Source organism: Psittacula echo (genome assembly GCF_963264785.1).
Source record: "Psittacula echo genome assembly, chromosome: 6".
Lineage (NCBI taxonomy): Eukaryota > Metazoa > Chordata > Aves > Psittaciformes > Psittacidae > Psittacula > Psittacula echo.
The window spans coordinates 69,759,971-69,773,855 of NC_137743.1; the positions used below are offsets into that span (position 1 = coordinate 69,759,971).

At 38.8% G+C, this 13,885-nt stretch overlaps 1 protein-coding gene across 2 annotated transcripts in view; it reads right to left on the reverse strand.

Annotated features, from left to right (window-relative positions):
* Positions 1-3,402: 3,402 nt before the first annotated feature.
* ZNF385B (zinc finger protein 385B) overlaps positions 3,403-13,885 on the reverse strand; it is a gene marked incomplete at both ends in the record, with an annotated part of 140,108 nt that continues 129,625 nt past the window's right edge. For both annotated transcript variants that reach the window (XM_080620885.1, XM_080620886.1), the window contains 4 exons: positions 3,403-3,621; positions 5,237-5,338; positions 6,422-6,600; positions 7,647-7,892. In XM_080620885.1, coding sequence (XP_080477011.1) covers positions 3,403-3,621; positions 5,237-5,338; positions 6,422-6,600; positions 7,647-7,892 — 746 coding nt within the window. The remainder of the gene's footprint in view (positions 3,622-5,236; positions 5,339-6,421; positions 6,601-7,646; positions 7,893-13,885) is intronic.

Here is a 13,885-nt window from a genome sequence, read left to right on the forward strand (position 1 = left end):
AATCAGAGGGAAAGATTTATTATTGTTTTGACCTGCAGAAATGAGAAGCACAAACACTAGTATCTGGCAGTGGTCACGAAAGATCTTATTTCTACTAGTTTCCTTAAAAGTATGTATCTGTACAGATTACAGGACCACATCTTCTGTTTGATACCCTTTCTGAAAGGCTTCTGCAGCACAGGGACCGTGATCCAGCCACAAGCACCCGTGGAAAGTTCCTGCTGATACATCTGCATCCAGTCTGGATCCTTTTAATTCTGCTACAGAAAGATGACAGTGTCAAGTGATAATCCCTGACCAACAAAGTACCCCTTATGACTTTTGACTTCTTGCATAGGAGCAACTTGCAGCTCAGAGTGCAGCAAACAGACCTAGAATAATAGACATACAGGAGGATGTGATCCTGTTACTTTAACCTTATTACCTTAGTGGTTTGCACATTCGATACATTTATTCAAAGTGGTAACTGCACTGCAAATATTGTATTTCAGTACTTGTTCTTTGCTATAACAAATTCAGGAATTTCATAGCCAGCTGTCTGTAATGATATTACACCTCAGGAGAAAACATCCTAACATATCAAAACGTAGCTGATAGCCTTTGTGCAAGTATGATACAATTTTTCTGCCTTATATAGAGCTTGTTTCTAAAATGCAAGGTCCCAGCAGGCACGATGAAAGGCTTTGCCATTTATAATGTAATTGTCACTCCAGGTGTTCAGTTGTGCATGTCATGGACGTAAGCTTGGTGGCAAGCAGAGTTACAGTACGCAAAATCTAAATTAACACAGCAAAGAGTACAGAGGTTGTTGAATATGAATCTGAACATGAGTCTTCCCTGGCTTGCAATCATAGCCCTTTAGCTCCTTGTGTTTCACAATTCCTCTCATTGCTGAATGACATGACACATTCTTTCACTCTTAGTCACCTAAATACTTCTCCAGTGTAAGATGCTCTTTAAAATAATCAGCTGAGAAATCCACACACCCCTGGCTGGTCCCTTCCTTAGTACAGGTTTTCTGTATTCTTATATAGGAAAATTTTTAATTGCAGAAACTTGTAATTGCTTTCAATTTCTCATCACCAACAGCAGTTTATAAAAGCAGGTAAAATAGTGTTTTTACAACACAGACAACTCTCGTTTCCTGAAGAACCAATTAAAACACATAGTTCTGTAAACCCATCTCATTTTGGACAAAAAACATGACTTACAATATCAGACACAAATAGATGCACATGGAATAGTGTCTACCCATACCACCTTGTACTCTTCTCTTCACAGTCTGCAGAATTAATACAACTGTACCTAATTCCCCAGAGAATGCTGAAAGCCTGGACTCCATTACCTACCCCTTGGTAGGTGACTCTCCAGAGAATTACCCTTTCACAGCACACTTGACTGCTCCATTGAATAGTGGGACTTGGGCAGAATTACACTTGCATAAAATGGGCTCTAATATGTTGCAACTATGAAGTATATGTTGGTCTGTAAATTCTCTATTATAAAGTTCCTGGAATTTTTATTTCTCAGTCTTTGTGGATATGTAATGGCCCTGTTGGCTTTGTGTTAACCCTAACAGCCTTACAGTTGCCTTTTTACTCTTGTACTCTTTACTTTTCACTTTGTATTAATGAAAAAAAGAATTTTACACAACAGATCAAGCTTTTCAGCAGCAAAAAAGATCATTTCAAAGCTTCCCTGAACACCTGCCTTCAAAGCCTGCTACGTCAAGCAGCTGCCTACTTTGCCCATACTTCAGAGCAAGTCTTGGCACCAAAGTGACCTGCTTTCAGTCTCAGGTATGCCCAGGCTGGTTTTAAAGTTAATCCTCAATCTCCATCAGAGATGGCATAACCATGTGGTAGCATTTGGGTGGTGCAATAATAAAACCATAATCACCCACCTGGCTCTATTGCTCCTTTTTCTGAATCTCCAACGTAGTGAATGTTTACAGTCTTACTGCAAAAAGAACCAATAAAGGCTGTAACAGGATGTAGCAAGAAAAAGACGTTAAAACACAAGGGAAGTAAACACAGGTTCTGTAATTATACTTTATTGCAACTCTAATGCTTTGTCTGCTCCTGAAGACTCCTTTAGCTAAATTTGTTTGTTCCAGCCTTCTCTTTTTTGTACAGATTAATAAACACAGGAAACTTATATTTTTCTTATCATTTTATTGAAAAGGTACATTTAAAAAAATACACAGACATTTTACAATTATGGATTGCAGATAAAGTTGCTCTAAAAGTTATTTCTCTTTCTTTTTTTCCTTTCTTCCACCTGTTGTCCCCAATATCACATAATGACTTCAGTCTGAGTACTGCATATTGATATCACCTTTATAAAAGGGCTGGGGAAGTACGAAGATATGTGGGACATTACTGCAATATATTCAGTAAACAGAGAATACAGTAAATTATAAATATCTTATGTTCTGTACATTATTGCATTAGGGAGCCACAACATTATGTAGCATTGTTACAAAGAAAACTAGTTAGAAATGAAGAAAAAGATATTTACGTAGAAATACATGGATCCATTCTCTTCTTGAACAATGCATGTGAGCTGTGGTAATGTGCAACTGAAAGGCTATTTTTCTCTTTAAACATTGCTTAGCAACACCAGTAAGGAAACAACAAAAATAAGTTAAATCAAAGTAGCAAACAAGTAGTAACCTAAACTATATGTTATATGGCTTTCTATTTTAATTTCTCTAAATAAAGTGTGACACAAAAGAAATAATCAAAAGCTTCAGTGCTGCATTGCTTTCAGACATTTGCACAGAAACTAAAAATATTAAAATCAGACATGTGATACATCTTTAGTACTACACAAGATACACCAGTACTGAGACCTAGGACAGTACACAATCCCTGTCAACAAGAGCACACTGGGGAAAACAAAACCCCAAAACAAACAAAGGACGCAATGCATTTCTGAGATGTTATCCACAATCAAGCATTTGGTTCATCTACCTTTCTTTCCACATTAGGTTATACTCCATTGGTTTTCAAAGAAGTATTTACATAAGTGGGAGTGAGGAAGACCCTAGTTTTTCAAGTCTGTCAGGAAAATTTTATGTTCCTTGATTCCAAGGTGCATCATACACATTGAGAAAAAATATTAATAGATGCATGAATCTTTAATGGTATAAATGTTATGAGCAATGAAGCTTTTAGCAAATCACTCTATCATGATTAAAACAAGAAAGAGAGAGATTGAGAGAGTTGTCAAGACTCCAAAATGCAGTACCGCCAGTGATGAGTTTTATGGTGTGGTTGCTTGAGGTGTCACGCAGGATGGCATTTCAAAAGAGAAAGACATTTTTAGATCTCAACCCCTTTCCTGTCTGTCTTTTACTCTTTCTACTGGCCATAGTTATCTCTTCTTCACATCAATAAATTAGTATGGTGCAAAAAGTATGGAGGCAGGTGTTGCCCGGATGGGACCATGGCCTGGCCTGAGTAGGGCTGGTGGTATTGCAGGTGCCTGGAACAAGGAGGCAGAGGGACGTGGAGGAAGGGACAGAGCTGATGATACAGCTGCAGCCGCAGCAAGAGGAGATGAAAGGAAAGCGGGTGCCAGTGGCTTAATCATGTCCTTCTGGAATGCAAGTTTTGCCTGGAATAAAACACACAAAAGAGCAATGTAAATAAAGCTCTCCCGTGCTGATTTTTACATGAGGGAAAAAATAAGCCCTGACAAAAGGTACACTGTGGTTTCTCACAGAAGCCTCATGTCAGCTGTTTAGAAATTTTACCCACATTGTCCTATTACTCCCAGGGCAATTAAAGCAACTAAATCGTATATTTAAAGAAACCCAAGTGTAGGGGCAGTCACACTGACATTTAGAAGGAAGCATCATTTGCAAGTGAACAATATTAAATTACGCAAATCATAACTGTGCAAAAAACTAAAAAAACCCGTGATTAAAACTTCAGTGTCAAAAGTCAAATTTCCACTTGCAAAAATGAACTGTAGAAAAGGAGGGTGGTCAAGATGGGAAACTAGTACTGGTCCAGTGAGCTTTTCACCTGCCAGTGAAGAGCTGCTCTTTGCAAGATAGAAGTACTTTTTAAGATGAATACCATAAAGAATTCTTTCTGAAAGAATTATTGCTGTTTATGATCTCCAGTCGTTGCTGGTGCTTGTGGTGAAAAAAGCTAACCAGAAATATATATACTACAGTCTCACTGAAAATGATTTGCACCACAATCCCACATTTATGGGGGCAAAGATACTCGTGCCTTTCTTTTATTAATGGAGGTCTCTCCTTATGCAATACATTATAAAATGATATATTACACAGGTGAAGAAGATTAGTGTGTGCAGAACCTATCAAATGGGGAGACTCAGAGAAAGCCTGCAGCATTTTCATTTGCCTCTACACAATTACAAAGACATATTAATATTTCAGTGTTTAAAGGCTTTTCACATGCTTCCTCTTGCGCGCACACATTTGCATCTTTCTCTTCCCAACCTGTAAATTGTTTTCATGCCATAGGTGGCACGCACTTTTCCCTAATGAATAAAATACAGGCTGAGTCATGAGCAAATAAACATACAATCTGTGCTGTGCTAGAGCCAGCCTGAACTCCAGCTATAGCTGACTTGCAGAACCAGCTTGGGGAATTCCTGGAAATGTAGGTGGGTGCAAAAGGGGAAGGTCTAGAGGTACAAAGGCAGGAGAGGTGTTTTGATAGACAGCAACAGACACAGCTTGAGCATGCAGATAGGCAATCAATTCCCTAAACACCTGATAAGTCTTTTGCAGCAATGTAATACATATATACAGCACTGTTTTGCTGTATACAAAGAATGAGCATTAGTATTTCTGTATCTTAACATCTTATGTCCTTTTTCCTGACTGCATCCATCATAACTGAGAGTTATCTCAGGTGCCCAGAAAGACAGAGTATACACATTGCAGCCTTCAAGAAGCAGTGCAGTAGCCCAGCAGAGCCAGTACATTTCCACGGGGCCACAATGGTTCATTCCCTGTCCCACTGATTATTCTCTTCCTAGCAGTAAATAACACCCGCAGTGCTGTCTGCGTGCCTTTGACTGGGCAGACAGAATGCATAACTATCTTCAAATCTGATCCCTGAGCAGACTCAGCCTGCAGGGGGAGAAATGCTGCAGAAGCATCAGGTCAGTCACATTCCTTTCTCTGTGTGGTGGGAGTCCCCAGGGTCACAAATTCGCATAGACAGTGATAAGAAATAGAAATACTTACTGCTAAAATACTTGGGCTGCGCTGCAGTTTGTTGTAGGGACTATATTTAGGTTTCATAGGCTTTCCTGCAACTCTGTCCTTATGCCTTCGGCTGGAAATATGCTGAAATAAATATCCTCACATTTAATTACCTGTTTAAACATTTCTCAGTTTTGAGTTTGAAATTGATTTATCAGCAGGATATGCCTAAGCCCCCTGTTTGTAAGACTAAGTAGGTTCTTTAGAGAGAGCAATGATGAGTTTTGCTAAATTAAACATAACAATTTGGAGCACATCAAATAGAGAATCAGAAGCTAATTAAATACAGTGAGTTCTGTGATCTGAGACAGGCTCTGCAAATTATTGGTATTTTGGTTGGTATTTCATTTTTCCACATGTGGAGCTTTGAACCAGGCAGAGCAGTAATCACTAGGTCATAGGAATATTTGGAAGTAGGAGTTAAATTTCAGTATCACTGATGAAGTTCAGTCATATAAATAATTCAGTATTAGCTGAAGGAAGAACTGGGATCCAGGGATATGTCTACACCATGCAATTTAATAGTGTCTTAGAGATAACTGAAATAAAAGGGAATGAGAGAATGTATCCACAGAGCACAGTACCATCCTGTTAAGAGCTTCCTGTTTAGGTATCTGTATTGGCACAGCTCTGAACCCAGGGCTAATTGGCTCGGACAAAGCAGAGCTGCATGTTCATACAGCTACACTGTTAATGGTAACATTGCTCTACACAGTTCAGACACATCTGCAGTATTACCCTCCTGCTGATTGTCCTAAATCAATAGATTCAAGTCACATTCTCCTCACATAGTATTAAAAAGTATCCCAGCAGACTGAAATAGCACCAAAATGGAATTCAGGGAACCTCAAACTAGAGTTTCTTCCATTTAGGAGACCAGAGTTCAAATCTCTCTCTTGAGGAAGCTTTTAAAACTAGATTTGCTATGTTATTCATTGATACTGACACCTTGTCCACCTCTGCTTTTCGACGATTGAGCCCACATTTTACCAGCTGAAACAATTAGCTGAACTAGACCTATAGTGAACTACTTAGAAATAGTTGTGGGGTGACAGAAAAGAAATACTAAGTTCACTTTTCACCAAAATATCTTCACACAGACCTACACCCAGCTACAATACCGCAATGTAATTAAAACCAGCAAAGGATCCCCAGATACCAAGCTACCTGTTTAAGCTGAATTTCTGAATTGACATGGACATCACAGATTTCACAATGAAACGTCTTGTTCTGCAGTCCTGAGCCTTTACTGCCATTCTGCACCTTCAGACGGGATCCAGGTCGAGGGTAAGACTTGATGGGACCAGCACCATTCCGAGCCTCGACCATAGTCTTGTGCTTGGACCCTAATGGGCAAGGAGGTGCTTGTGAGTTAATGATCAGCAAGATACAATTATGTCCATTAGCACTGGGACTTTCTGCAACACATTTATCTTCAAGACAGAATGATTCAAATCATCACAGAATGGGGCTAATGATAAACCTGGTTTAGGTCCGTGTAGTTTCCACTTCCTCAATCTAAAATCTGTACAAAAAGGGAACAAGAGGCATGCTGGACCACCACTGCCTCTCTGTCTGGGAGCAGTGTGTGGCAATATGGCCAAGATGTTTGTTCTTCTGCCAAAATCCATATAGCTGGTGAATCACAAAAAAAAGCATAAGCCAAGAGTGGGAGAGGAACCACAGCAATCACTCAAAACCTGCCCAGAAACACTAATATTTCAGTAAGTAACCTCTGATTCAGAAAAAATGGCTGCTTTGGCCATTTCAATGGCTTACAGCTGTAAAACCATTTTCACTGGTTTGTTAACAAGCTTTACACCACCAGCACACCACAGAACAGCCAGAGCACATTGGGAATGCTGCTTGTGGCCTTTTAAAGGGAGCATATCTAATCTCCAATAATCAAAAGCTTCTAGGACATCTAGGAAATCTACGGAGCCCACCCTAAAATAATAACCAAAATGTCTACAAATTGTGCCAGAAAAACCCCAGAGATAGGTGAGATATGACAGAGAACTCATATTAGAAACCTTAGTGTTACGAAAACCTTTGTGATCATACCATGACCTTCACTATGGAGGCATGATGCTGACTCGGTAACATGACCTTGATGTTACCTTAACAGGATTTTATCAAGCTTATAGAGTACCTGAAGGATGGTTAAAAAAAAAAAAATTAAAAAGCTTTAATAAAATACCAAACGCCATATATGAAATTGTCATTAACAGAAATGTTTTTGCAACTTGCCATTACAAGTTTCAACTGAAAGATTTTTCAACTAAAAGATTATTTAGTGAAATGTGGCTACTACAGTGCCAGAAAAGCAGCTTGTTGCACTCTATTTTAAAGATGATAACACACCACTGACTTGCACTGTTTGCATACTCACCTGTATTGTGGGCTTCTAGTTGTGACAGGGAATTCACAGCCACTTTGCATAATGAACAGTAAAGTAGTTTTTTGGCTTTTTCCTCTTCGGACTCAGAAACTGTGTTAGCAGCTCCGTTCGTGCTCTTGGAAGATGAGGCAGGTGTTACAGGCGCCACTGCTGCCGCTCCAGGTTTGGGAAGAAAAGGACCCGTTTCTGTACCAGACTGCTGACTTGCACTGTTGGGTTTCACTTTCCCTTTATCTTCTAAAAGAAGCAAAATACATATGTCGTAATATGCTGCACACAAAATTCACACAGTAATAGTCCTGTGGTTTTAGTGACCCTAACACAACAGGGGACTAATTTATCTCATTTTATACAGGACAGCAGCATCCTTGAAATCTTGTTAAAATCCTACCATGAAAACGTGTGATTTGACAAAAGGGGTGATTTTCTTGTTTTAAAGGTTATCAGTGAATTACCAATGACTTCAACAAAATCATGCCAGCTGTTGTTGCTGTCATGCCGCAGGTTTGGCCTGTTGAAAGGAGCCCACGAAAGCCCAGAAGACAGCCAGGGTTAAGGAATGGAGAACACACATGTGAGGCTTTCAATGAGGATCATAAAAATATTTCTGAAAAGCAACATAGTTGCTTTTGGAATGGCTCCAGTTTCTCAAAGTCACTGGGAGGACACTGAAAGGCTCAAGCACCACCGTGACATAGATATCCCTCATTTCAGTTACAGGAGTTAACTATGGTACTACACTACACACATGAACACAGCTGCTAAAATTTTGTGTATCTTTCCACAATTCCCCATGTATCTGGAGATCAGATGGCTCTGATGTGCATTCATTGCATTCCCATATCACTTCACAAGCATGAGCCAATCATCTGTGCTCCTATGAGACAGGTAGGCAGCAGGTATTACTTCATTTCACAGACGGTGACCGCAAGGCGAGAGATTAAATGTCCCAACTGTGCCTAAACTGGAAGTTTGTGCCAGAGCCAGTATTCAAATGCTCCTTGCCTACGTGTTGTCAGCTACATGAGCTCCTTGCATTTTAAGCTATTCAACTGCAGGCCTTATGACCACAAGCCGTCCCACTAGCCAACAGTAAAACAAGCTCAGCTATTATGAACATGGGATGGGAGGGGGACAGTACAGCGGTGGTGGTATGAGCAACCCTGATAAAATGAACATAATAAATGATTGTGTAAGTGACCCATTGCCACCCTGAACAATAGGAATTATATCTTATTACTTAAGTAAGTACAACCTAACAGCAACTTCTTAAAAACTACTTATATCCCATTTTAAACCTATGGCAGTTTTAAGCAGTGTTGAACTTCTTTGAAAAAACTAGGTTCTATTTTGAGCTTTTGGTTAAACTTTGTCTCAACATAACTCTGTATCAGGCCAATGTTGTGCTACCAAGAATTCTGTAAATAGGATTTTACTCCCTCCAACAAACATGTGAGAATGCATCCTGAAACATCCTCACAAACATGTGAACAGGCATCCTGAAACTAAAACCCACAGTTGCTGGCTTATTTTCCAGAAGTGCATTGCAGTACATCAATTTTAGATTGTTAAAAAACATGAGAAAGAAAATTCTAATAAAAGAATTACTGTTTTTAAAAAAGCAATAAAAATACTTTGAAATTACATTATATGAACTATATTTAACATTGTAAATGATCAAATACTAAGACTACTATTAGGACCAAATTAAATATAAAACCAGATTCTGAATGTATTCTGGTTGATAAAGTACGACAAAAGAAAGTGATGTTAAATCACTGTTCATAGACTATTCCATTTTAATGTCTCTGTATAATGTAGTAAGTTACATCTGCAAAATCTAAAACATAATATTTGACTTGTGAGTCTTCGTAAAATACATGGTTTTAATAAATAGCATTTGCTAACATTCTAGATTAAAGAATTTTCAATATGGAAAGTTCTCAGAGGTGCTAACAAAAGAAAATACACTAAACTGCTGTTATTTGTGAATTTACATTACAGGAAAATAGACTTCTTGTTGTTCTATGCAGTATTATGCCAGACTGCAAAAGGCAAAGTACCAGGATGCATGTGAACCTGAGTGCAATAAAAGAATGTCCCTCCGTGCTTTGCATTATAGAATCATAGAATCATAGAATAGTTTGGGTTGGAAAGGACCTTAACATCATCTAGTTCAAACCCCCCTGCCATGGGCAGGGACACCTCACACTAAACCATGTCACCCAAGGCCTCATCCAACCTGGCCTTGAACACTGCCAGGGATGGAGCATTCACAACATTGCAGGCCTTAAAAGAATAATATACCTGCAGAACTGCAAGCTGTATGTTAATATATAGAGACTACACTTTCAATTTGTTTTTTAAATGTTTCCCACATTTGTGGGTTGTTTTGTTTCTCATTTTGGTGTTTTGGGGGGTTTTGTTTGTTTTTTAATGTAAGCATAAATATTTGGTGCTTTTGAAGCACTTTCTGGAGATAGAAGTAATTCCTTCCTCTGAGAGAGAACAGGAGGGGGGCAGCAAGAACACCGGATGATGCGCACCACGGTGGACCCCTGGCCTGAGAGACCACCTCATGCAGCAAGAGCACAGTTCACACTCTAGCCTGCGGCCCCTGACCTTGTGGTTCAAACCATCCACAAAAAGGGGGAGCAGATTTGTATTTATTTGTTTTGCCATCAAGCGTCTGTGCAGTGAGATCCTGAGCAACAGACTAAGATCCATTTTACACAGGTCGCCAATTACCATCTCAGAATAATGATTTTCCATTGCTGAATTTAACAGATGATTGAAAAATGACAGATTTTGTTCCCCACTTCTCCTCACTTAACCAGCCACCAGCTGATGTAGTATGTCAATTTTAAAATATTCCCTAGGTTTACAGTGTTTTCACATAATACAAAGCAATTCTAGAGCATATAATGCACAACAAGCTAACAAGAAAACTTCTAGAAAAATAGAAGTTATCAGCATCCAGCTGGGCTCAATTCCGCCAGTATCACAGCTTTTGGAAAGAACCTCAGTTCACATAATAATTCCATCATTTGGAAAGCTTCCTGACTCAAATAAGCTCTTCATTGATGAGGATGCATAAGGAGAGATGTACACTTCTCTGTGAATTAATGTTTCCTTCCACCATTCTAAATATTTAAGGCAGAACATCTTCAAAGATCATAATTGTAAGGTTATTATACAGTTTAACTCCCACAGAAAGTACACGGAGCTAAGTGCGTATTTGTCACTGCAGTGGGGCCAGAATTGGGTTTTCCTGGCTTCTAAAATCAGAAGATTGCACTTCTCCAAATGCGTTTTTGATAACAGCTTATGTGTTTTCAATTCACAGAATTCAAAACACCATTACTTACAGTTTTATGTTTGAGACAGAAATGCCAAGTATTCAACTGTGCAAAGCATAGGAAATGCAAATCACATGTATATACAAAGCCCAAAGAAGATTACTCTTTTATTTGTACTTACAGCACAGAGCTAACAAATATCTCCACGTAGAAACCAGAAATATAGCTGTTAATGCCTGTACACATATACATATATAGATACTTCCAAACTGTAATCACCATCTGAAATACATGTGGATGGCTAGATGCAGCTGTAGTATTATAGTCCTCTTGCTATTTCTGAAGGCAAGTGTTATTCAGAAAAGGCTCACATTTGCTCCAATTTCCACCTGGGCCGAGTCCACAAAGCCCAACAGAGCCAAGCAGAGGTCAAACAAGTGCATGAGCAAATTCATCCTGCCCAGGATCAGGGATGCACCAGCTTCTGCTGCACAGCTTAGCAGAGCACAGCTGGAAGCAAGAGACCACAGTGGTATCAACCCCCTCCGAAACAACTGTAACTGTGATTCAACCTGAGTCAGGGTCAGGTTGAAATGCTCATATTGTAACTCACGTGCAAGAGATCCATTGAAAATCTAGCCTTTACTGTTGCACTGTATCCAACTATGTTATTTTTCAACACAGAAAGGCCATATTTCATCTCTGCTAAATTCCTGTCTTTAAATTAAGTCTCCCTTTTCCTCAAGACTCTGGAGAAGTAAATCAATGGCTCTTACTGAAGCCTGAATTTATTTTGAAATAGAGCCCAAGGAAAAAAATAAAGCGAGCTAATTAAGTATTGCTTTGGGCTCAGTAATATCAATGTTCTTGTCGCCTACTTACATTGTTTCAATTTTGCTTTGAAGCTGGTTTCACATATTTCTGGTTGTTTGCCTTATGTTGGTGTCAGCACCATGTTAAAATTCAAGACTTATTTATCTAATTAGCACTGCCTCATTTCAGCTGTACATAACAAAGTCAGAACACAGTACACGATACATTTGACAGGTCCAAATCCATCAGGTTCTAGCTTCCAATGCAAGACTAGCTAAAGTGATTTAATGACTTTTGCAGGTCATGCGATTCACTACAGTTGCTACAGCATAAACTATAGAACCTACCTTTTAATACTGAAATCCTACTTCAGCTGGATTCATTTTGCCCTAGCTCAAAAAGGGGCAAAAATATTACCATAAAACTTATTCCTGCTGACCTCAACCTGCATCTCCTCTTTCCAGTTATTTTTTTCCTGGTGAACAACTGAATGTCAATGTTGTGCCCTGGTTCATAGTCCGGTGATGAATTCAGTCCATTCAGAAAGCAAAAAGAATACTTTTTTTAATCCCCCTAACCATTCCATTAAGCAGTTCAGTTTATAAGGTACCTTTAAGAGAGTTCGCTTTGTTTACTTTGTGATTTGTATGAAGTGTTTACGATTTTATAACGTATCGTATTTGCACATTATGAAGTTATACTGCAAAATGATCCCCCACCATACCAAAACGTGCCTATAGGTATTGTTTCCTAGAACTAGGAAACAACTTCTTTTGATTGAGACTGATGATTTCGGTGCATGTTAGGCAGAAGTTCTAATTGGACTTCACAGTGAAAATATACATGCTATTTTCAATAGAAAAGTAACTTAAAGTTCAGATCCTTAATTCAAAATTGAGATTCTACCAAAAATAAAAACAAGCAGAATTCTAAAACTACTGTAGAAATACAGAAATTCAAATTATAAAGGTTTTCTGTATTAATAATACACATTGATACTTACATCCCGCAACAGGCCTATCTGCACAGTTCTTATCACTGAAGATACACAAGACATAACTTTGCAATAAACTGTTTCACAACAGCTTGTTCAAATAGCAACTGAAATTAAAAGATTATCCAAGGTAAAAATACAATTGCAGGAACCCCTTCCAACACATATGCTAAAAGCTTTTAGATAACAGAGTTCTGCTCTGATCCTAATAACCCTTAAAAAACTGTCAAGTAAATTGTCTGCCTGTATGTATAACAAATAAACCTGCTCTTACTGTGATAGTAACTGAAGAAATAATATTTCACTTAGAATATATTTTTTGAGTGCGTCAGCATGTGATAAAAAGTATGGCTTTCTACCTGCCTGTCTCTCTTCTCCACTAGAAGCTGGGACTACTAGCTGCAACTTGTGCTGAAGCACACAGACAGATAAAGAACCTGGGACAGAGAACAGCCTTCCAGAGTGGCACTGGCTGCAATGAAGCCAACTTCCCACCAGCAAGAAACCATGCCATGTTTATAACCACGCACTGCCAGGCTTCAGCTTCACACCTTGCCTTGTGCCAGGTCCTTCAGTGCATCCCCCAGCTGCAGGCACTGAATAGCAGTCATACACAAAGTACTTACCATATAAGAGCAGCACAGACATTGCAGAGTGTCCACTGCTGCTCTAGACAACCCTACACTGAAGCTCTTTTGAGAGATTTGCTCATTTCCCATCCTAGAAACAGAAATTTGTTTTTATAATTCTTCAACCTGCTTGCACAACAGAACATACTGCCAGGTTAAAAAAGAGCATAATAGAAAAACTATTTTCAGCAGTCTAGATACTTATTATTCTCCTTCATAAAGGTAAGAATATAGTAAATACTTGTGTTCTTTTTCATCTTGAAAGACTTGAAGCAAAGAGCCATGGAATTTCCAGCCTAAACCATCTGCGTTAGGAGAAATACAGCAACAAAATAATTTACTGTATAACTCAATCACAGCATGGTTATCAAGGATATACAACCAGTGAGTAGAACTGATGCATGGTTAGATTCAAAACCTTTGGTTCAATCAGCCTTATTTACAGTAGTATGCTACAATACCACATCACTACTAAAAGAATGACACTTTAAAACA